Source organism: Xenopus laevis, chromosome 2S, assembly GCF_017654675.1.
Source record: "Xenopus laevis strain J_2021 chromosome 2S, Xenopus_laevis_v10.1, whole genome shotgun sequence".
Classification (NCBI taxonomy): domain Eukaryota; kingdom Metazoa; phylum Chordata; class Amphibia; order Anura; family Pipidae; genus Xenopus; species Xenopus laevis.
The window spans coordinates 44,843,076-44,868,584 of record NC_054374.1 but is presented as its reverse complement, the minus strand read 5'-3'; the positions used below and the strand labels follow the sequence as shown (position 1 = coordinate 44,868,584).

General features: G+C 36.6%; 1 protein-coding gene across 2 annotated transcripts; it reads right to left on the bottom strand.

The window, feature by feature from the left end:
• Nucleotides 1–462: 462 nt before the first annotated feature.
• slc25a22l.S (solute carrier family 25 (mitochondrial carrier: glutamate), member 22 like S homeolog) lies at nt 463–24,918 on the bottom strand. Of its 2 annotated transcripts, none has more exons than XM_041583117.1 (11): nt 24,815–24,918; nt 22,147–22,189; nt 17,442–17,527; nt 17,237–17,362; nt 16,734–16,789; nt 12,682–12,772; nt 11,879–11,997; nt 11,339–11,543; nt 10,776–10,930; nt 6,714–6,789; nt 463–1,443 (listed from the first exon to the last, which is right to left on the bottom strand). In XM_041583117.1, exons 3-11 carry the CDS (start codon nt 17,459–17,461, stop codon nt 1,284–1,286), a joined length of 1,008 nt encoding a protein of 335 aa, XP_041439051.1. In that variant the 5' UTR covers nt 17,462–17,527; nt 22,147–22,189; nt 24,815–24,918; the 3' UTR covers nt 463–1,283.
• Nucleotides 24,919–25,509: the final 591 nt, after the last annotated feature.

Below are 25,509 nucleotides of genomic sequence, written 5' to 3'. Positions count from 1 at the left end.
TTTACTTCTGAATGTTGCTCATGGGTTATATATATATATATACATACACACACAACAAATTCTACTTTGTGGGGCTCTTTGGTAGAACTAGGAAGGTCCCTGCTTTTTCACACATGAGAGCAACACATAGGAATTATAACTGAACCCTACTTATCAGGCTGGCACATCAATACTTTCAGAGCCAAGAGGTAGATACTGCAGCAACTGAAAGTGATGACTTACTGAACATAAACCATTGGGTGACAAACAGAAGTCTCCTCCCAATAAGAGGCATGTCCAGCCCAATAAAAGCATCTGTATAAATATTATACTAAAATGCTATTGATCCTTATCTGCAGCTCAGCTACCAAGGAATACAATAAGCCTCCTTACGTAGCTAATATAAAAGAAATGGCTTTAGTATTTATTAGACCAATGATGCTGAACCGTAACGTGTAAATGGAGAGTTACTCTCCCTGAACATAAAAATATATACAGTGTTTTTTTTTTTTTTTTTTTTAAAAAAAACTATTTAACCAACCATAATGATTTGTCAAAAAAAAAAAACAAACAAAATGTAGCTGCACAGAGAGATATTCAAGTTTTTACTTCAGTCTGCACCTTTGAATATTTTAAACAGAAAAAAACTTGGCCACTGTGAAGAAATAACCCATTGTGCAGTGAATATATAGTGAATAAAGTACCTCTTCTTGTAAATTATAATGATATTATACGTTACCGAGGAGTTTCATGACCATATAAAAACACGAGGCCAAAGGAACTCCGAGGCAACTTCTAATATTTTGCAAGTTTCAGTGAGTCACGTGACAAGAATGACATCACTACTCACCGTTTATAACTGATGACATCAGTACTCACCGTTTATAAGGATATAATTTACAAGATATTCGTGGCTTTTGTGTATTATAAATGTATATGCATTCCCAGAACAATTTAACAGCAATAACGCATCTTAGCAGGAATGCTTACATTAGTTGTGAAATACATTGGTATTCAAGTAACCATTTTTTATACTAATGTAGACAAACATTGTTCTTTTTTTAGTTGTATCTGTGAGTGAGTATTACATTCGATTGTTGTAAGTGCTAAAAAAGGTAGAGGGCTTGTGAGAGACAAAAATCACATGTTAACCCTTCTTTGCCTTTGGAAACTTTTGAGCTTGCCAACTCGGGAGCTATTATACAAAAGTATGGGGGATCTAGAGGCTGACTTTATAGAGGATGGTTGCAGCCAGTTTCACTCTATTGCAGTCTTGTAGTTTAATCCCTCTGGAATGCTTAGCTTTAGGCCATCAAGCGATTGAATTGAGACAGCTCAAGAACAGTTTCTCCAATACCGAAGAAGTACACAACCTGAGCTATACCAAACAGAGGTGCAATGACTAGTGCTCTGCATCCCGCTCCTTTAAAAAAAGCAGATGGACCCTCCTTCATCCAGATTTTCCTGTAAAAATAAATAAATAAATAAATATATATATATATATATATATATATATATATATATATATATATATATATATATATATATACGTACAAAATGGAGTGGAGTGCAGACCCAGTCTGTGACTTAGTCCACAATAGGACAAATTATATATCAAACAAAAAAGTCCAGACCACTTGCTTAATGAAACAAAAAAAGTTTTTTACCAAGCAAGAAATTGCATTGCAACGTTTCGAAGCTCCCGCTTCTTTATCAAGCATACATGATCACAATGACATCACATCCTATATAGGGTCATGGGCATAGACTCCGCCCACCCTCATGTTAAACAAATCAAGCATAACCCCATAATATCAAAAGGAATCACCCAAAATTAGAAAAATTCGAAAACATTTTTTAACATTTTTTCAAACACTGTTAGCATAATTCTTATATATGTCTGGTTATGCTTCAAATAGATTTTTAGTCACAATTATATAGGAACACCATACAATGGTTTCACTTAAAGTAGAGAAACAATGTAACATATAGGATATGTAATGTCATGACGTCCCAAATTTACCCCTTCCTATAACGATGTATCATACTCATATAAAAGCATGCAGATCATACTCTCTATTGAGTCCCTTTGGATGTAATGTTTGTAATGTATGGATCCAAAATTTTTCCCTTTTCTGGAGTTGTAGGAGTCTGTTGCCCCCCCGACGTGGGGGGGCAACTGACTCCAACACAAGAAACCTCAAGGTTGCTACCGAATGTCGTGCTGCATGAAAGTGCGCCGGAACCGGTAACTTCAGTACCTCCTTTCTGATGGTTGATTTGTGCTGGCTAATCCTATCACGGATTGGTTGAATGGTCTCACCTACATAGGCCAACCCACAGGGACACTTCAGCATATATACTACGTATTCAGTGTCACACGTATAATGGTCTTGTATCTCGAATTTCCGCCCTGTATGAGGATGTGTAAAAGCATTTGTGCGTATGACACTGGAGCATTGATTGCATCTACCACACGGGTACATGCCATTTCTCAAAGGTGCTAAAAGTCTCTGCGGGTTGGTCCGTGCAGTGCCTAGATCTGCCTTAACCAATCTGTCCCTCAAACTCCTCGGGCGTTTATACGACAAGAGGGGGGGGTGCTTGAAATTCCAGAATATCTGGGTAAGCTTTTTGTAATAAGGGCCAGTGTTTATAAATAATTTGATGTATCTTACGTGTGCTTGGGTGATACGTGTGCACGAACGGTATACGTCTTGTCTTCGACACCTCTGGTACTTTTTCCTGTATAATAGAATCCCGATGTAGTTCCCTGACTCTTGCTACCTCCTGATTAAGTAGTGTACTCGGGTACCCCCTCTGTGTAAATTTAGTTGTCATCTCCGTCAAACGTTCAGTAAGATTCTCTTCCTCCGAAACTATTCGTTTAACACGCAACAGTTGCGACCTGGGGAGAGAGGAGATGTTAGCCCTCGGGTGTGAGCTATCGAACGGACGCGTGTACCGGTGGATACCGGGCAGTCCTTACAGCGCACCATCTTCCTTCCGTAGTCAGAGAACGCAGGCACGCACAGCACGTGCACCACGCCAAGAAAGGTGTCAGGAGATTGGCCGCAGCAGCTCCGGTGAATCAGTTGCCCAGCGCACTACAGATTCGTCTGGCTCCTCGCGTTCTTTTTTAGGGGAGGACAGTGCTCCCTCCAGCAGCGGGGAGCACGTAGAGGCTGTTCCAGAGGCACACGCCGCAGGAGCAGGCAAGACACGGCAGGCACGGACTACCAGCAAGACAGCACGGAGGAAGTGACATCGCTGGTGATAAACATTTCTAAGAAGGTACTGTCACAATCAGAATTGTGTGTGTTACAAAAGGGCCTGTCATTTTGTCCCTCTGCTAAACTAGACACATTTTCTTTGGATATAGACCTGCAACGGTTCTATAGACTACTGAGACTTAAGGTACAATTTAAAGACGAGGGTGTTGGAGAGGCTCACGCACATACAGAGACACTTACGATGCAACGCTTTAATTTGCGTAAGAAGAGCAAGTATCTCCCACCTACTTCCAACCATCCGGTTGAGACCGTTATCAGCTTTATAGCTCGTGATATTAATCACTTGGTACAAGACCCCAAGGGACTTAGGTCTATGCGGTTTAATAATAACTTATCATTAACTGAACGGGACTCTTTGTGTTCGATTATGGGGGATGATACAGTAATATGCAAACCTGCTGATAAGGGGGGAGCTTTGGTGATTCTAGACAAGGAATATTATATACAGGAGATCCTGGGCCAATTGAGTGACGGTAATACGTATATGTGTCTGGAAAAGGATCCGACAGTTGAGATAGCAAGCTTGATATCTGAGATATTGTCACGTTATCAGGATTTGGGGATCATCAATGAGGGCCTTAAGGGTTTTCTTACACAGGAGTTTCCGTGTATTCCTGTGTTTTACACTTTGCCTAAAGTGCATAAAAATCTACAAACCCCCCCAGGGCGACCTATTGTAGCAGGAGTCAATTCGATACTTTCCCCCTTATCGATATTTTTGGACAAAGTATTAGCACCATTTGTACCTATGGGGCGGTCATATGTGAAGGATACATCCTACTTTTTGAGGTCGTTACAGACCTTGGATGTAGGTGAGGAGAAGGCAATATTGGCAGCTTTAGATGTAAGTAGCCTGTATACTTCCATCCCCCATGAGGCGGGCATGGCAGCGGTCCGCTCTGTGTTAGAGAGATCTGAGTATGATGTAATACAAACTAACTTCTTTATGGAACTTCTATCTGTGGTTTTACATAAAAACTATTTCTTGTTTCAGGATAGATTTTATCTCCAATTACAGGGTACCGCGATGGGATCCAACGTCGCTCCTACGTACGCCAACATTTTCATGAATTATTTTGAAGACACATATGTCTATACACATGAACTATTCCAGAGGCATTGCCTTAAGTGGTGGCGCTATATCGACGATTTGTTGGTAGTATGGAGGGGTGACGATGGATCCCTGTCGGAGTCATACTTGGATACCTGCATTCCAACCATTACATTCACATATGCGTATAGTGAAGAGATGGTGACATTTCTAGATACTACAGTGTACCGGAAAGGAAGACAATTGCACACTGATTTATTTGTTAAACCAACTGATAGGAATAACCTATTACGGTTTGATAGCTCACACCCGAGGGCTAACATCTCCTCTCTCCCCAGGTCGCAACTGTTGCGTGTTAAACGAATAGTTTCGGAGGAAGAGAATCTTACTGAACGTTTGACGGAGATGACAACTAAATTTACACAGAGGGGGTACCCGAGTACACTACTTAATCAGGAGGTAGCAAGAGTCAGGGAACTACATCGGGATTCTATTATACAGGAAAAAGTACCAGAGGTGTCGAAGACAAGACGTATACCGTTCGTGCACACGTATCACCCAAGCACACGTAAGATACATCAAATTATTTATAAACACTGGCCCTTATTACAAAAAGCTTACCCAGATATTCTGGAATTTCAAGCACCCCCCTCTTGTCGTATAAACGCCCGAGGAGTTTGAGGGACAGATTGGTTAAGGCAGATCTAGGCACTGCACGGACCAACCCGCAGAGACTTTTAGCACCTTTGAGAAATGGCATGTACCCGTGTGGTAGATGCAATCAATGCTCCAGTGTCATACGCACAAATGCTTTTACACATCCTCATACAGGGCGGAAATTCGAGATACAAGACCATTATACGTGTGACACTGAATACGTAGTATATATGCTGAAGTGTCCCTGTGGGTTGGCCTATGTAGGTGAGACCATTCAACCAATCCGTGATAGGATTAGCCAGCACAAATCAACCATCAGAAAGGAGGTACTGAAGTTACCGGTTCTGGCGCACTTTCATGCAGCACGACATTCGGTAGCAACCTTGAGGTTTCTTGTGTTGGAGTCAGTTGCCCCCCCACGTCGGGGGGGCAACAGACTCCTACAACTCCAGAAAAGGGAAAAATTTTGGATCCATACATTACAAACATTACATCCAAAGGGACTCAATAGAGAGTATGATCTGCATGCTTTTATATGAGTATGATACATCGTTATAGGAAGGGGTAAATTTGGGACGTCATGACATTACATATCCTATATGTTACATTGTTTCTCTACTTTAAGTGAAACCATTGTATGGTGTTCCTATATAATTGTGACTAAAAATCTATTTGAAGCATAACCAGACATATATAAGAATTATGCTAACAGTGTTTGAAAAAATGTTAAAAAATGTTTTCGAATTTTTCTAATTTTGGGTGATTCCTTTTGATATTATGGGGTTATGCTTAATTTGTTTAACATGAGGGTGGGCGGAGTCTATGCCCATGACCCTATATAGGATGTGATGTCATTGTGATCATGTATGCTTGATAAAGAAGCGGGAGCTTCGAAACGTTGCAATGCAATTTCTTGCTTGGTAAAAAACCTTTTTTGTTTCATTAAGCAAGTGGTCTGGACTTTTTGTTTGATATATATATATATATATATATATATATATATATATATACATATACATATATATATATAAATATGATTATTGCCATTTTTAATCTGCATTTTTAAGCGGCAGAACATGCAAGTCCTCATGTGTTTTTTCCACAATGCATTGTTTTTTTCATACTATTCCAGCATAGTTGCACATGCTGCATTAAAAAGAAAACGATTGCAGATAAAGAACTCAAATATTAAGGGGCAGATATAGCAAGCGTTGTATAGTAAATTTGAATTCAAATTTTTGAAATGTATTTTTCCAGATTTATCAAACCTTGACCCTGGGAATAATTCAAATCCGACTATTCGCCACCTAAAACCTGCCGAGTTCATGTAGAAGTCAATGGTAGAGCTCCAGTGACCCATTTGAACCTGTTAATTGCCTTCCTGACACTCGAGTGTCTTTTGGAGGAAAAAACTTGATTCGTATTTAGTCATATTCGATCAAGTCTTTTGAGTCGGTAATATTTGTTTGTGTTTTAGAGGTTTGAATTTTTTCTTAAATAACCTTTCAATCGAATTTCGTGTATATTCAAATTTATTAGAGTAAAAAAGTTCATGAATTTGATATTCAACAATTGATAAATCTGCCCCTAAGAATTGATAATTTACTCTATGTTTTCCCTATCAAAACACAGCTTTGTAGTAGGGATGGCAGGGCAGCTTTCTAGGTGGCTGTGTGAAACTAGCTCAACACAGTTGGGTGCAGGATTACTTTGACATTACTGATTTTACATACCTGGCACAATCCACAATTCCACTGTAGGTTTCTTCATTTGCTCCCTTGTTTAAAGACTGAAGGCGTGTCTTTATTACTACAAAGAGAAATTATACATGATCACACACAGTTTGTTTTCTGCACAAAGGCAGGTTACTCCACAAACAGATAAACTGTTATATTGAGTGATATTTATCTTGAGGATGGATTATGGATTGAGCATCAGCAGTACCAACAATGTGAATATCCAAATTGGATATGTTTTTTCACTTTAAATTGTTCAAGGAACAGAAATATAGCAGAACATGAGTTAATTTACTAAAGGAGACAATCAAAGATCAGATATTGGTCACTGATTTGGCAGCTTTAGAGAGAATTAGTAGCAGTCCCATTGGATCATGTGGATCCAGAAATCATACCTCACAATGTGGATGCAGTCTGCACAAACACCTCGGGGGTTATTTACTAAACTTAGAATGCTGAAAATCTGAAAAATTGTGTTTTATTTAGTATAAAATCGGAATTAAAAAAAAATAAATAAAAAAAAGTCTGAATCTGAAAATCCGGCTTCTCATATCTGCGGAGGTTGCATATTAGTCAATGGGAGAAGTGCTAAAGATTTTTTGATCTGCCTGGATTTCGTGCAATAATCCGAAGTTTTCAGGGTTTTCGGGCAAAAATCCAAAAAAAATCTGAATTTTTCACAATTTTCATGCAAACAAAATTTTCAGTAAAGTGCATTAATACATAAACTGAAAAAACCTGTGCGGATTTGGTCAGAGCTTTTTTCAGAAAATAGAAATAAATTCGGACTTTGATAAATAACCACCCTCATGTGAAGCTGAAAAATCAAATTAGCCTGATCTGCATAGAACCACCCAATGGTAAACTGACATCATGTGTATGGCCAGACTAAGAAGATATTTGCTCAATAAGGGACAAAAAGTATGTGCATTTACAAGGATAGGGAGTTTTTAATGAAGCATCAAGTGAATTGGTTTTTTAGAAGTGGTCTTTATAAGTAAAGATCACTGTGTCACTCTATTCACACTTCTTGTCACCACTCACTACTTTCCTATTCCTAACTTCGTGATGTCAGTATTTCAGTAAGTACAAAAAATAAACACTAACTACAAGCTTAAAACTAGCTGTATACCTTTCCTTCTCCTTAAAATATTTATTTTAATATTACATACGCAAGATGCTGCCCCAATCTCAGTAAGCCTGTAGGAGCTGTCATAAGACACGTACATGAATCATAAGATACTCATTTGGGATTAAAGCACCAGTTAACTCCTGAATTACGACAGTCCTTATATTACATTACTAATTTAGATACCCACAGCAGCTGTTTTGAGGATGCATCTACATTAATTACTAAGTATAAGAATTTATGCTTAGGGGTGAGCAATATTTATAAAAAGGGATATCACTTTCCAGTGTAAGTGCTTTACGTTTTAGCCCTCATCTAACATAAATAAAAAATATATTTGTGTATTTGACCCCCTGCCCCTACTTATTCTTAGTGAGAAGTTATATATTTGGCACTTTGGGGGGGTTGGTTTGTTTTAGGATTATCCTAGGAATTTAAATTTAGAACATAGGTCTTTAATCTGCATTTTCCTGCCCAAATCTACTTACATTTTAATTTCAACCTTAAGGGCAAGGGCACATGTAGCAATTTTAGCACATCTTGTGACCCAGGAGATAGATAGCTCTCTGGGCATTCAGCCTCAAATCTGTGGGAGTATTTCTGAACATTTTGTTGTCTACTCATAGGGCTATTTACTGGTTTGACAAAAACGGAACAGTAACATCAAAAACATTCAACAACATGTTGTGCTGCACTAATAAACTAGCATGTTTGCTTCAGAAACAAACTATATTTTATATAAACAAACTGCTGTGTAGCCATATATATATATATATTTCTGTTCCTTGAAATTGTTCAAGGAACAGAAATATAGCAGAACATGAGTTAATTTACTAAAGGAGACAATCAAAGATCAGATATTGGTCACTGATTTGGCAGCTTTAGAGAGAATTAGTAGCAGTCCCATTGGATCATGTGGATCCAGAAATCATACCTCACAATGTGGATGCAGTCTGCACAAACACCTCGGGGGTTATTTACTAAACTTAGAATGCTGAAAATCTGAAAAATTGTGTTTTATTTAGTATAAAATCGGAATTAAAAAAAAATAAATAAAAAAAAGTCTGAATCTGAAAATCCGGCTTCTCATATCTGCGGAGGTTGCATATTAGTCAATGGGAGAAGTGCTAAAGATTTTTTGATCTGCCTGGATTTCGTGCAATAATCCGAAGTTTTCAGGGTTTTCGGGCAAAAATCCAAAAAAAATCTGAATTTTTCACAATTTTCATGCAAACAAAATTTTCAGTAAAGTGCATTAATACATAAACTGAAAAAACCTGTGCGGATTTGGTCAGAGCTTTTTTCAGAAAATAGAAATAAATTCGGACTTTGATAAATAACCACCCTCATGTGAAGCTGAAAAATCAAATTAGCCTGATCTGCATAGAACCACCCAATGGTAAACTGACATCATGTGTATGGCCAGACTAAGAAGATATTTGCTCAATAAGGGACAAAAAGTATGTGCATTTACAAGGATAGGGAGTTTTTAATGAAGCATCAAGTGAATTGGTTTTTTAGAAGTGGTCTTTATAAGTAAAGATCACTGTGTCACTCTATTCACACTTCTTGTCACCACTCACTACTTTCCTATTCCTAACTTCGTGATGTCAGTATTTCAGTAAGTACAAAAAATAAACACTAACTACAAGCTTAAAACTAGCTGTATACCTTTCCTTCTCCTTAAAATATTTATTTTAATATTACATACGCAAGATGCTGCCCCAATCTCAGTAAGCCTGTAGGAGCTGTCATAAGACACGTACATGAATCATAAGATACTCATTTGGGATTAAAGCACCAGTTAACTCCTGAATTACGACAGTCCTTATATTACATTACTAATTTAGATACCCACAGCAGCTGTTTTGAGTATGCATCTACATTAATTACTAAGTATAAGAATTTATGCTTAGGGGTGAGCAATATTTATAAAAAGGGATATCACTTTCCAGTGTAAGTGCTTTACGTTTTAGCCCTCATCTAACATAAATAAAAAATATATTTGTGTATTTGACCCCCTGCCCCTACTTATTCTTAGTGAGAAGTTATATATTTGGCACTTTGGGGGGGTTGGTTTGTTTTAGGATTATCCTAGGAATTTAAATTTAGAACATAGGTCTTTAATCTGCATTTTCCTGCCCAAATCTACTTACATTTTAATTTCAACCTTAAGGGCAAGGGCACATGTAGCAATTTTAGCACATCTTGTGACCCAGGAGATAGATAGCTCTCTGGGCATTCAGCCTCAAATCTGTGGGAGTATTTCTGAACATTTTGTTGTCTACTCATAGGGCTATTTACTGGTTTGACAAAAACGGAACAGTAACATCAAAAACATTCAACAACATGTTGTGCTGCACTAATAAACTAGCATGTTTGCTTCAGAAACAAACTATATTTTATATAAACAAACTGCTGTGTAGCCATGGGGGGCAGCCATTCAAAGCTAAAAAAAGGGGAAAAGGCACAGGCTACACAGCAGATAATAGATAAACTCTGTAGTATACAATTGGATTATTCTGTTATCTACTATGTACCCTCTGCATGAATGGCTGCCCACAGCAGCTTGTTTATATAAACTATAGTTATGTTTGCTGAAGCAAACACAGTTTTACCAGTGTAGGGCAACATGACATTATATTGTATTTAGTTTAAAATACTTAGATTTTTTGGTGTTACTGTTCCTTTAAACAGTTTCAATAATGTCTGGCTCAATACACTTTGAGGATATTTTCTCAGCAGTTAGATTTACTTTATGTCAGAGTATACTTACTATTTACTAAAAGATAAACCGCTGCACATCTGCATCAGGCAAGTATTATCATTAGTAACATTCTCAAACAAGCAGTGAAGTGAAATGAATGTCTATACATGTGGATTTTCGCCTATAAAAACAAAATATGGATCATATAATCAGATCATCTTACCATCACAAGGACTGACAGCCAAAGCAGCAGTGGACCCAGCTATGCAGCCTGCAGCAAATGAATGAAGGAATGGAGCCTTCTCATCAGGAGAAGCCTTGCCCAGCTTGTTGAGATTAGAAAATAATGGAAAGTAGATGACAGAGAATGGTACATCCCTGTGAAGAAAGAAGTGTGTTGGTTAGTGGTTTCCAAGGTGTTTATGTTCAATAATAAAGAGTTATTCAAATTCGATTTTAAAGATTTATCATACTCTGGGTCTTTAAGAACTCGAATTTGACTATTCGCCACCTAAAGCCTGGCGAATTGCTGTTTAAGTCCATGGGAGACGTCCAGGGATCATTTTGGAGTTGTTTGCAGCCTTCCTGACAATCAAGTTTTTTCGGAGAAAAAAACTTGAATTAATTTTTTAAAATTCGAATCAAATTTGATTCGAGTTTTCGTGTTGATCTTATTCACCCGAGTTTTGAAAATCCAATTTTTTTTAATAAGTTTTGATTGATCGAATTTCGAGTTCATGGGAGTTTATCTAAATGTAAAACAAAAATCTTTAATACAAATATTACCTCAAAACGGTGGCTCCTAGCCCTCTGTAGAGTCCTTTTATGCCTTCTGTGCGAAGAAGCTCAGAGGCAATTTGTGTAGCAGACACTTTGCGAGCAGCAGATGTTGGTCCAACATTATAAGACCTTGTCAGTACAGGAATTGTATTTAAGTGCTTAGTGCCAGCTGACATGCATTGTTTTCCTTTTACAGTCTTATGCTGAGTAGCTAAAAAGAAAGGTAAAAATGATTAGGGCATTTTAAAGATTGTATATTTTACAATAATATAAATTGCTCAGCATACATAAAAGCAAGATATTGCCTACAGTTATCTGTAAGGCAAAATATTCCAAATGGAGCAAATAAATGATGCTGTTACTGTGTATTTTTAAAAGAGAGTGTTACAGCAGCTCTACTCATCTGCAAGAATGCAAGTGTGTAACCCATGACATCATATTCTTTTTATGTATTTATTTTCAATCATAAAACTAAGTAACATATACGTCACATGCAATAAATTCAATTTTATTTGGGTATTTTATATTAAAATATAACACAGATACCTAGTCTTCCAGCATCTTGTAGCTGTATTTTTAACATCTCCATCGGTGTAGTGATAATAACCTGACAGACTCCTGCACCACATCCTGCAAGCATTTCTTTGGACAGAGTCAAAGGTGAACTAAACAAAGGTAAAATAAACATTAATAATAATAATAATAATCACTGCTTGTGAACATTTGTATCCATACACCCCCTCTGTATAAGGCACAATCTGATAAATCTCAATGTTGCTATTTTTACCTTCAGAAGCCAAAACTTAAAGAGAGATAACAGATGGAGACAGAGTCCAATTTCCTATAGTGCTGGAACTCTAGTTCATATGATATGTAACTGCTACAGAAGTAACTTGAGCTATGGGCATCTTCTTACTTCAATTTGGCAATAATGTAAGAGCGCACACTACGCACCCCAAATTATTCAGTGGTGCTGGCACTTAAAGCTGCAGGCTTTCCGACATGATATGTTATCACAACAAATCAAAAAATCAGATGAAATTTGGGCAATGACTAGTCATTGGACAATAGTATTTCATTTCAAAACTGGCATCTCTTTCTAAACAGAAATAGGAACCATAATTCCTGCTAGTTGCAAAGTTGTTCAAACTAGTCAAAAATGCTGTTTAATTTTTTGGAGACAGGTGCCATTTATAGATATTGTAATTGTTTTAATATATCAATCACTTTACCTATGCTACAAAATGAGGTATGAACAAGACACTGAACATTACTTTATATTTCTCACAAATAACATCAAATTCTCTTTATAAAAATCTCCCCTTACAGACTTGTCTAGAACTACTCACCCAGTTTTAGACAGGTGGTGTCTGAAATAGTCATTAGCAGCCAGTTTAATTGCCTTTTCAGGGGTTACAAGAGTGAGATTTACTGCTGCACCTGCAAATAAAAGACAACAGCTTAACACAACTGTGTAACTGATGTATGCATTAAATACGTGTACTTTTAAATTACCATCATCTCACTTATATTTTAAAACAATGGTTTCATCAGAACAGGAAATAAAAACAAATAGAAGGAAGCTAAAAAATAATGTTTCAGTGCATTACAGAAATGCACATTTACCAAACACACTAACACCCCACCATCACACTACTTGGACTAATGGGCCAAATAAAGTTATGGGCATCTTTTTAAAACAAGTTACTCTCTTGATAGAATTCATTATGAAAATTCAAATTGCTATTATTTATTTGTACAGTACTTATGTAAGTACTTTAGTAAAATTTAGTAAAATTTTTATTACTAAATTACTTTAGTAAATTTAGCATTGTATTTGTATTAATAGTAGTTATGCTCAGTCAGTTTTTTAAGAAGTATAAAATTAACTTGCATTTTGCGAAAATTTCTAATTAAAATTTTTTCTACAATGTGGTATGGTGCCATTACTGTTAAATAAGTATTCATACATTCTATAGGAAGATAAGAATTTCAAGAGAGTTAATGTTCACAAACTAGTAAAACGGATTCTGTACTCTGCTATAAAAATGTAAAGTGTCAAAATTATTAGCAGATACACTAGTATTTTCAAAGTGACTATTACCAAAGGTGGGATTAACAGCATAGCAAATTAAAGTGAAGTATTAAAAGGGAACATTAGAGACAGGACAGTTTTAAAGAGATGGTGATGATGATGGTGGAATAAAAAGAAAAGAGAATTCAACAGATGTCATGCATACGCATTTTCTTCCATCTGAACTATTAATCCCAAGACATCTCTTGCAAAACAAGGTAAATGCTTGAAAAGGTGCTTTAACACAGAAAGCCTATTGTATTTTAAACACAAATCATTACTAGATCTTCAGATTTATTCTTATAGTAGTGTCTTCCACATCAATATAAAATTTGATTCCTAAATCCAATATGTCTAGCCCCATGTCAGATTTCAAAATTAAATAAAAAAAAACATGTTTGCTCTTTTGAAAAACAGATTTCAGTGCAGAATTCTGCTGGAGAAGCACATTTAAGTGATGTGTTTTGAAAAAAAAAATTTCCCTATCCCTTTAAAGAAAAAAAAAACATTCTTAAATAGAGCCCCTGTGTACTATCACACACCAAAATCCTGGACAGCGCACTCTTCGGATCACATCAAGGAATCACTTGGTCATCAAATCATTGGTAAAAAAACATAATTTTATTTAAATGTTAAACATCTTAACAAACTGTTAAACCCTGCGCCATGAGGTCTGACGCGTTTCGTGTCACTGCACTTCATCAGAGACCTGTGTACTATCATATTTAATTGCCTGCCAAAGGAATTACACCACATGTGGCCAAACTTCTCATGTATTATAGTATAACATAGTGGGAACTATATGAAAGGGAAAGAGTGAAAGCTTCACTTGAGAAGACTTATTGTATACAGAATGTGGTAATATATCACACAATAAAATAAGGGGTAATACAGATAATGATGATGTTAATCATGGGCACAGCATATAATGTACCCATTTGGCTTAATGGGACATGTTGGGACATGGTAACTGATTTTAAAGGTTCTTCAGCACATTTTGTGCTGATAGCTCTTGCAGTGATTAAGGATTGCTGTAATGCTGGAATATATGGACAAAATCTCTCTATATATAGGGGGTCTAAGTCTAATTTTCAGACTCAAATATCTCATTAAGATTGGAACAGGAACATTGGAATATAAAGGCTGAGCGAAAATGTGCTGTTTCTGATCCTTTTCTTTAAAAGAAAGAACTCTGTAATATAGATTGCTTTTTCTTTACATATTTAACAATAGAACATTTGATTTTTTGGTAAAATAAATAGGCCAGATTTGGCTTTTTTTTCCTCCAGGCAAGTATAGCAGCCATGTGTGTGGCTTTGAACACTTTCATTTATAATAAGGGTAATCCCCATGCCTTTGAGATGCTTAGTTCAAATTTTATTTTTTGGAAAACCAAAGCAGTGCACCACCATATTTCTTGAAAATGTGGCCCCAAAGGTCACTGTACCAATATTTCTTTTGAATTGTGTTACTGTATCAGAGTAACCATGCCTGTTCCAGCCCACATAAATAAACACATTGGCCAAGTAGTTTATGTTTCTCCGGCTGGTGTTTCAAATGGATAGCTGCAGTACAGTGCTCAGTACATAGTAGGGATTTCGATCAATATACGACACATTTTCAGTCGACTTTCTATAGGCACAGTATATAATTTTATATATACAGAAATATCTTCCTCACAAATTTACTAGTGAGAGAGACTTCAGTACAGCAGTAACCCTAAGGGCCATGTTTACTAACATTAGAGATAAAAATCTGGAGAGATTTCTGGAGATGTTGCCCATAGCAACCAATCAGATCTTTGTTTTTGTTTTCTAACTTATATATGGCTGTTTAAATCTAATAGCTGATTGGCTGCCATGAGCAACATCTCCAGAAATCTCTCCAGATATTTATCTGCAATCTTAGTAAAGATGCCCCTAAGCCTAAATGGCATTGTCCATTTGGAGTCTACAGAGAATTCCTGTAGAAAACATTATGCTGACTACCAAAACACACAAATTTGCAAAAAAAAAAAAAGATGAAATATTTAATTTTTGACTCTTTTATAACCCTTGGTGTGTCAGGCTCTTTCAGTGCTGGGCCAATAGATAATAGCACCGCATGCCTCCCAAGAGGCAACAAGTGGGTGGGAGGGGTTGGTTTGTGGGGATGGGATTGATGTCACTAGCAACCCCCTTCTGCTTTTCACTAAAGCCTCCCTCCATTGCGCAGTAGACACGTGCCTCCCCTGCCTACCCATAGTTACAGCTCTGGTCAGATATGCAGAATCTACAGTGCTGGTATGTCGGATTTTTTGGTATATATCCAAATATCCACTTAAATTCTGAATATGAAAATATTCAAGCATTTTGGATATGGCTTTTCCATATTTTGATCATTAGTTTATTTTTAAAGCATTCCACCACAGTACAGACACACCTTGTTGGTTTTTGCAATGAAATGTCTTGGAAATATTGTCAAATAGGAGAAAAACAGGAAAAGCGTAGGACATAAAAAACCCTAGCTTTATAATAAGGGGGAAGAAAAAGAAGACAAACATTTAATCAAAAGTAAAACATGAAGGGGAAAAACTTTTTGCCTAGTTACAATTGTAAGTAGTTCTGTAAGAACCATTCTAATGATCCATCCTGGCTTCGCCACATCGGCTAGCCCTCAAAATCCACGCCGAAAAGTCTGCAATATGAAAAACACAGATGCAACAAACAACATCCTTTGCAAACAGTCTAGCATATTAGAAAAAAATTCAGACCCTAAGAACAAGTGCTAAAAGAAGCATATTTTAATAAAAAGCAAAAAGCAACACTGTGGATAAGGAAATATTAAGAATGAATTCACATTAAAAAACATGGAATTCAGGATTGGGGAAAAATAATATATTTTCTAAAAGAACCATTTTAATATTTAGGCTAATTTTTAAGGTGAAAATAATTATATGGCTTGAAGCAATGTGGCTGCAACTCAGTCAAGAATACTTGCGACCCTTTCAGCATTGAGCTTCATCCTTTTCTTCTATGTGGTGCATTATTTTTTATCTTAGGAAACAGAATGGGCAATTAGGCCAATTATTATTATTATTATAGCTGTATGCAGTAATATCATGCATGTTTCAAAGAAGAAATAAACGTATTGGAAGTCTAATATACCTCACTGTTACAAAACAAAGAGCAATTGCCTTTCAACAAATATAGTTTGTAGCTACATTCTTAGAAAAACAGGGGAAGATTGCTCCAAACCCATTAGGAAAAATGTAGATATGCCAAGAGTTAAATCATCTTTCATTGGCATTATAGGTACAGAATGTTGGCCGTGGGGCAGGACACATACCTCTGTACATTCCAAAATAACCTTCAGAGCGAAGTGTCTTTCTCAAACAATCCCACCTGAAACAGCAAAAAATAACTTTTGTTTCAAATGATTTATGGATTCCAGAACAGTCCTTAAAGTGATACTGACACTAAAAAATGATTATTCACAATATTAATGCACATCAGAAGTTACCTATAGCTCGTATTTCACTCATAGGGCTGCTTTTATAAGTAATTGCTACTTGAAGTTCCTAAACCCGACTGTTCCTTCTTAACATGTCAGTTAAAAGTTTCTAATGCTAACGGACTACACAAATATGGCAGCCCCCTCATAGAGGAACATGGGGGATCAGATGAGTAATGTAAAAGCATCTGTAAATACTTTTATGGCAAAGCTATAGTTAGCATTCGAAGACAATATTATGACAGATGTAAAAACAAGTTTCGTTTCTGGGGTCAGTATCTCTTTAATAAGACAAAAATCCTCCTGTGTTCTGTTAATAATGCGCCTGAAAAACTTACATGCTTTTATAGAACTGCTGGCCGTTTCTCTGATTTTGCAGGCGTGTTTTGGCAAGGTCAATGGGAAATACGCAGGTCACCCCAATGATTCCAGCAATGCCACCATTGATGAGCTTGGCAGGCAAACTGAAATACGAATATAAAAAGTCAGGGTCTTTGATAGTCAAGTAAAAATCTAGATTAAAAAAATGGAGAAATAAATTACCTAATCTGCTTCTCGGCCATCTTCAAGTTTTCAGGAAAAAAAAACTTTGGTCACAGTTGTTCTGCCTCTTGCTGCACAACTCCCAACTGTGTCGTGAAAAGGAAGAGCTCATTATAAGTACATCTCGCCTGAAGTCTATAAATATATAACTGGCATTCTTTTGCAAGATCAATTGACTCAAATAGCACATACTTCTCACTGTCACACCACTTACAAGCAAGCACTTAAACCAAGCCTTGTATTATAAAAAGCAATTTGAATCACCTAGTTAAAATGCGACATAAACCTCCCATACATATTACCAAAGTTAAAATGCCCTTTACATCACCCATCAAATCTATTCTACCCCATTTTTAAAACACTTCCTTCCAATTTCATGGAAGAAAAAAAAATATCATGCTTCAATACCACTCTTCCTCTTTTCCCTTCCATAAAGGACATCCATGAGTAAAGCCAAAGCACACACCGTAAGCATAGTGTATAGCCATCTAATGTCTTATGATACACATGCTGTTTTTCAGCCATCTGAAACATACAAAATTTACACCACTATACGCCACTACCTGTGAGTTATTTTTAATGGAAAAATGCCTTAAATCTCAATTACTGGCACTGTTTGTAAAAAAAAAGTACTGGAGGATTCAGGGGTTTTAAATATAAGTGAATAAGACCAACAGTAGATGGGTGTGTGGCACTTTTCAAAACAGCTGCAATGCTTAGGCTAAAATGTGTGCCATAACCATAAGTTACCCTAAGAGGAGTCTGGCACATTATTTTCAAAGAGTAAGCTATGTGTTGTCTAAGCCACACTCTTCTTTCTTTTTCATTTCTGTGATGCTTAATATTCTTAAAACAGTCTGGGGTGAACTGAATATGGGGGCAAGGCAGTGTCACAGAGAAACCACTCATAGGTGTATTTAGAGAAAGAGTAGAACTTAAAAAAGTTCTTGCTCAGTTACGCAGCTATGTTCAAAAGTCACTCTACATGATTCAGAAATCTTGTCTAAAGAGTAAGCAGTGTGAAGACTCACAGGAAAGACCCATAAAACAAATTAGTCTATTAGTACAAGATGATTTACTAGCTATTCTCTAATGGTTATGGCATACTAAGGGCAGATTTATCAAGGGACGAATAATAAATGTGAATTCGAATTTTCGAATCCCAAAATTTACACATTTGAATTTTAATCCCCTTTTCAAATGTATGATTTATCACCCTCGACCATGGAAACAGTCCTAACTCGGATATTCGTCACCTAAAACCTGCCTAATTCATTTACAAGTCAATGGCAGAGGACTGTTGAGCCATTTGAAGATGTTAATAGCCTTCATGACATTCGAGTATTTTTTAGGGAGAAAAAATCCTTTCGTACATATTGAATACAATTCGAATTTTCAGATCGGAACCATTCGAACGAATATTAGACATTAAAAGTTTTTCTTAAATAACTTCCCAGTTGAATTGTGAGTATATTTGAGTTTAACAAATTCACATGAATTCGAAATTCGACAATTGATAAATGAGCCTCCAAGTATTCTCTTTATTATATGCAGTGGAACACTTAAATCCATGGGAAAAATGGAGTGCATTAAAAGTGACAGAGCCTTACGAACAATGACATGTGGCTTTTTTGGTGTATTTTGGGTGATAGCAACTTATGTAAGAAGAGAAAATACCAGAGGAGTTTAGACAGTCTAACTGACCTGGCAGGATTTTAAAGTTATTTTACAAAACTGCCCTCCAAAATGCTATATATTTGGACATGTAACGCTACCTTTTATAACCTTATGACCAGGATCAGCCTTCAGAAGCAAACTTGCTTCAGGTACAGGTTGACAGATCAATGTTACTTTGTTGTAGTGTATGAGTGGCAACATAAGCAGCAGCATATCTGAGCGCTGAAAAATATAACTGTATGCAACCAATCAGATGAAGGAGAAATGAATAAAAAAAATTAAGGGAAGTACAATAAAAATACTGATTGTCAAATTGTCGAACTACTAGTGTGTCTACAGAATCACATCTGATATGCTGCCAAAGTTAATACTGACACTGAGATCTTATTTAGGCAATGGAGAAATTTCAGAATTTCTACATCAAAAATAAAAAATTCAAACTTGTTTAAGGGATACTGTCATGGGAAAACTTGTTTTTTCAAAACGTATCTGTTAATAGTGCTGCTCCAGCAGAATTCTGCCTTGAAATCCGTTTCTCAAAAAAACAAACAGATATTTTGATATTTAAAGGAAAACTATACCCCCAAAATGAGCACTTAAGCAACAGATAGTTCATATCATATTAAGTGGCATATTAAAGAATCTTACCAAACTGGAATATATATTTAAGTAAATGTTGCCCTTTTACATCTCTTGCCTTGAGCCACCATTTCGTGATGGCATCTGTGCTGTCTCAGAGATCACCTGATCAGAAATACTACAACTCTAACTGTAACAGGAAGAAGTGTGGAAGCAAAAGACACAATACTGTCTGTTAATTGGCTCATGTGACCTAACATGTATGGTTTGTTGGTATGTTTGTGAGTACAGTGAATCCTACGATCCCAGGGGGCGGCCCTTATTTTTTAAAATGGCAATTTTCTATTTCTGATTACCCAATGGCACATACTTCTAGAAAAGTTTATTATTATGAAAATGGTTTATTTACATGAAGCAGGATTTTACATATGAGCAGTTTTATGCAATATCTTTTTATAGAGACCTACATTGTTTGGGGGGTATAGTTTTCCTTTAATTTTGAAATCTGACATGGGGCTAGACATATTGTCAGTTTCCCAACTGCCCCAGTTGTGTGAATTATGCTATGATAAGCTTCAGTCACTCTACTGCTGCACTGCAAGTTGGAGTGATATCACCCCCCCCCCCCAATAGCCTAACAACTGAACAATGGGAAGGTAACCAGATAACAGCTCCCTAACACAAGAGCTGCCTGGTAGACATAACAACTGCACTCAATAGTAGAATCCAGGTCCCATTCAGTTACATTGAGTTGGAGAAACAACAGCCTGCCAGACGGCATGTCCATCCTAAAATGCTGGTGAAATCACATGACCAGGTAAAATGACCTGAGATGGCTGCCTAAATATCAAAATTATAAATTAAAAAAATACACTTGCTGGTTTAGAAATGAAATTTTACATGGTAGAGAGAATTATATGCAGTGTAAACAGTATCAAAAAGACACTATAAAAATCATGACTAATTTAAAGAGCCCCTTTAAATTAAAATTTGACCATAAATTAAATGTGTAAAGTGATACTGACACTATATTGCTCACTGTCCTAAGGTGAAGGACAAAATTTCCTAGGTAAATCAATAGATCCAGCTTCTGCCCACTTGTCCCTTTTGCATATTAGCAGCTGCTGCACTGCTAGAGTGACAGCACAGCAGTGACAATGCAAAGCAGCTGTACAGATTAAAAAAATAGTCAACCCAGAACAGCAAATCCTTGAGGTAAAAGGAGGGGGGGAAGAGGGGTAATATTCCCTGAAGTGTAAAAAAGAGTTGCTCATCTTCTAAGAAATGTTTCAGCTCAGTTAGTATAAACTACTGCTAGTACAATATAAATATAGACTATTTTCTATTGATTTCTATGTTTTATTTTTGATTTTTTCTAATATTGAAGATTAAAGTTTCATTTTTCATCTACGCAATTATCCCTAAAGCAGCTCTGGAAAGGTGATGCAAACTCTTCATATCGGATACATTAGTTGATACATCGCTCACCTTTAGCTCTGTGAACATATCTGAGTTCCATTAAAGGCAGCTGTTATAACACGCCAGTTGTTCACATTCCATACATGCTGCTGAGAAACATATCAACTAAAGTAGCAAATATTCAGAGTCTGTACTTGGACTGCTGAGCTGCCAGACTGAAATGCTAGAGAAGTGGTCCTGACCAAGTAGCTCACAAGCTAGAGAGTTTTTATGTTTTTTTATTGAAAACTTTACAACAAAAAATGAACATTATTTAAATAACATTACAATAACACTGTATTACAGTCATACAGAACCGTAACTGCAAGGCTATATTTCAGGTGAACTATCTGAAAACACAAAAAGTGTTTGGAAGGTGAACAACCCCTAAGAGAAATCATCAGTTGCATAAGTGAATTGTATCTTCATTTCCTACAGTGAGCAAATAAGTACCTGTGCGGTATATGAACCTTACTGAAAATAGAAAACTTTAGTAGCTCTTAGGGTGAAGACTTACAACTACATTACATGGGGTGAGTAACCTACAGTTAAATTAACAAATTACAAATTCCTTTTTACCCTTCCAACTACATATTGTAAGTTACTTAAAGTTGTGCTTTAAGATATGTCTCACTAAGATGCACTTATGTTATCTGAGAGTTGTAGAGAACTGCTGTGTCTGTACGTTTTCTGAGAAAACGGTTATCTTCCTGTGCACATGCAGTTACAGAGAAAAATCTCACTGATTCCATCCCTGTAACAGAATATTACTGTAAATGGCTATACAACTTTCATATGTAGTATGTAGATGGCTATACTCAATATGTGTGATTGGATAATCCTTTATAGGTCACTTACTAGGATATAAATTAAATGTCAGATGTTTTTATAAGAACCTAGTTTAGAAACTATAGTTCTCATGTATGCATTTAAAATAAAATATAACTAAAGAATATGAAATATCAGCTGTTGCAATCACCATAGCACTTACCAGAGTCCTAACTTCAGTGCTGGTTTCAAAGGTATATCTCAATCTGCCAATAAAAATAAAAAAGGTGTTAAAATGACATGTATTAACTAAAATATATATTTTCAGCTGATTGACTAAACATAGTTACAGAAATTAACTCATGTTGTCAAAAACCCTGCTCACATAAACTGGTAATCATCAATGAATCCATTTAAAGCCTCCAACTTACAATAAGGTCAGGCTAAAGGGACATTTAGTAGCCCATACTTAATATCCTTGAGTGAAGGTGACAAATTGTCCAAAGTTAAATTTCTACTGGGATTCTTGCAAATCACCAGTGGTAAAACACATCCGAAGTTGCCTTGCAAGTTCACATCAGACTACAATGTGTTGCATATATAAAATAACTATATGTTATTTACATTAATCACACTAAAATGTAATTTTGGACTCTGGAAGAGATTAAGAATGGGTGACAAAAGGTCCCTTCTTCCTTTGCCACAACAGTGTATAAGTAAACGTAAAACAATTGGGACAATAGTTGATGGCAAATGAGGCTTGTGGTTACTATGGCACTAAGTTAAACGACACAGAAGTGGATGTGACAAAGTGGGTTTTGACTCACCCACTGACTGATTTTGGCCATTTTATTTTCAGTTGCCTAAACTGTTTGACAATTTAATACAATACAAGTTTTCAAAGAGTTTATGTCCTAAAAGACCAACACCGTTTTTGCTTGATTCAGTAAGCAATGTTTTATGATGGGCAAATACACACATTCACAGAATTATGTACCATGTGGGACACCGCACAGTCAATGTCACAAAGCATGATAAAGCAACATTAGAAGCGGGTGTTTTGCTGTGATTTAATTTGCCAGGGTTAATCTCATAATCACACAGAATTGCCTTGGAAAATGTTTTCCTAAAATTACAAGATTTTACCAGTGGTGTGTTACTTTGTGGGCAATGACACAGCATTGGGGATGTTTTGTTGCTCACAATTTAACATGGGCAGCAAAACACCAAGTCAGAAATTGCCTGTAGAATTCTTGGTGTCATCCAAGGTATTTTTTTTGTTCAAAATGCATCAGTTAATAGTGCTGCTCCAGCAGAATTCTGCACTGAAATCAGTTTCTCAAAAGAGCAAACAGATGTTTTTATATTTACTTTTTAAATCTGACATGGGGCTGGACATATTGTCAGTTTCCCAGCTCTCCCCAGTTATGTGACTTGTGCTCTGATAAACTTCAGTCACTCTTTACTGCTGTACTGCAAGTTGGAGTATCACCCCCCCCAGCAGTCTAAAAACAGAACAACGGGAAGGTAACCAGGTAACAGCTCCCTAACAGCTGGATCAGCGAGAATTTTCGGAGTATCTAGAATATCGAGAAGCTCAAATCTTCATTTAAGGCTGAACCATACCAACAGCTATATGACACCACAGATGGAACAGGCCCACAGTACACACAACTATGGATTAGGGGGAAAATTGCTCATCATTCTGAGATACATCTTTAAATTAAGGGAAAATTGATTATAAGATGTTGAGAGTGTTAATAACTGATTACATTTTTGAATAGGGGTAAACTTATTCATTATGGTGGTCTGTAATAAAAATACTGCAAATAACAATAAATCATTCTGGAACAGTCTAAAGTTAAGACATTAGATCACTAATATGAACTGGGAAGTTCCAGTAGGAGAATTCTGAGGTTTAACATACCTGATATACAGACAAAAATCACCCATAAGAGCTTGAAGTGATGTGAGTACATCGTCATAAGTTTTTGTTTATATTTTTACATATTCTAGTTTTCTTCTACAGTATTTATATTTCTCTAAACAGAAAGGGTTGGCTTGCTTCACCCTTTTACAGAACTATACAAGCAGTCATTTGTATTTTGTGAGATTCATTGTCTGCATGATACCTAAAGCTAAAGCCCCCTGCAGACATCTCATCTAGCCCCTCCACCCCTGCAGCCCCTCTAGCTGAAAGATAAGCATAGTCAATGGTCCCTAGGTTTCCTACTTTAAGGAGACAGTCACCTTTATAAAAAACCTTTTTACAGAATTACAGAGTCCATTTTAATCAAATAATTACAATTTTAAATATTTGCTTTTTCTCTGTAAAAATAAAAGAGGACCTTGTACTTGATCCTAACTAAGATATAAATAATCTTTATTGGAGGCAAAACAATTCTATCGGTTTATTTAATGTTTGAATTCCTTTTAGAAGGTAAGGAGATCCAAATTATCAAAGATCCCTTATTAGTAAAACCCCAGGTCTTGAGCATTCTGGATAATAGGTCCCATACCTGTATTACCATTGCTAGTCTCCCTATATCCAACCTGCAATAGAATATGCTGTGTGTTAGAGTCACCGAGCCATTAGTTATTCTTATATGCATGTCTTTCTTTGCTTGTCCTTTCCTATGACCTTTTATTGTGACTTTCAAACTGCTGCCAGGTTGCTAGGATAATTAAGCCCTAACAACCAAGCAGCACTTACATTACAAGCCTGAGCCTTGCAAAACTATGTGTGTAACTATTTCAAAACACAGAAAAAGGCTTTAAAAAATTTACAATTAACTGCTAAAAAAAGATACCCCCCTCACAGTCACACAGACCATTGTGAGAACTTCTTCCCATACAAAAAGGTGCAGCCTGTAACACTACAGAACACTTACTCTGGGAGCGTCTATCGCGTGTAGCAGGACAGACAGATAACCGATAAGGGTAGACTAGGGCTGGGCGTATGGCAGCAACAATCTCTCTTCTCTCTGTCCAGCAGCTGGTGGAGAAAGAAGAAAAGCTGGAAAGTTTCAAAGCAGCACATACTGTGGGTGGAACCAGTAACAATCTCCATAACCAATCACGTTTCGAGTTTGCTGACGGACAAGTTTAATATGACGGTGGAGCCACTTGAAGCAGCCCACTGGCATCGCATTCTTTTAGCTGAGGGGGAGGGAGGGAGAGTTATGTTGCGATATTGTACCAGTGTATGGAAAACTTTCTGGAGTTGGAGTGCGTGCTTTGTTCTTTCTGTCATATTCAGACTGGAGGGTTTTTCATAGGACTTTACAAGACCAAGAGCGCGGAAATGGTTTTAGTCAGACGTTACCAGTAGCGCAGGTTTTTAATGACCTGCAAAACAAAATGGATGTTTATGAGACATGTATGTGTCACTACACTGTCACTGTGGGATGTACTTTGGGCTTTTGTCACATTTTGTTTTATTATGCGCAAGTTATGAGCAGTTACAACAACATTTCATCAGAAGATGCAGAGAATGAGTAACACTTGTGTATATCAGATATAGGCAACACTCGTAAGAGATTTTAAACCTGCGCCAGAGGATTGCTGTACCTACATAATAGCATGA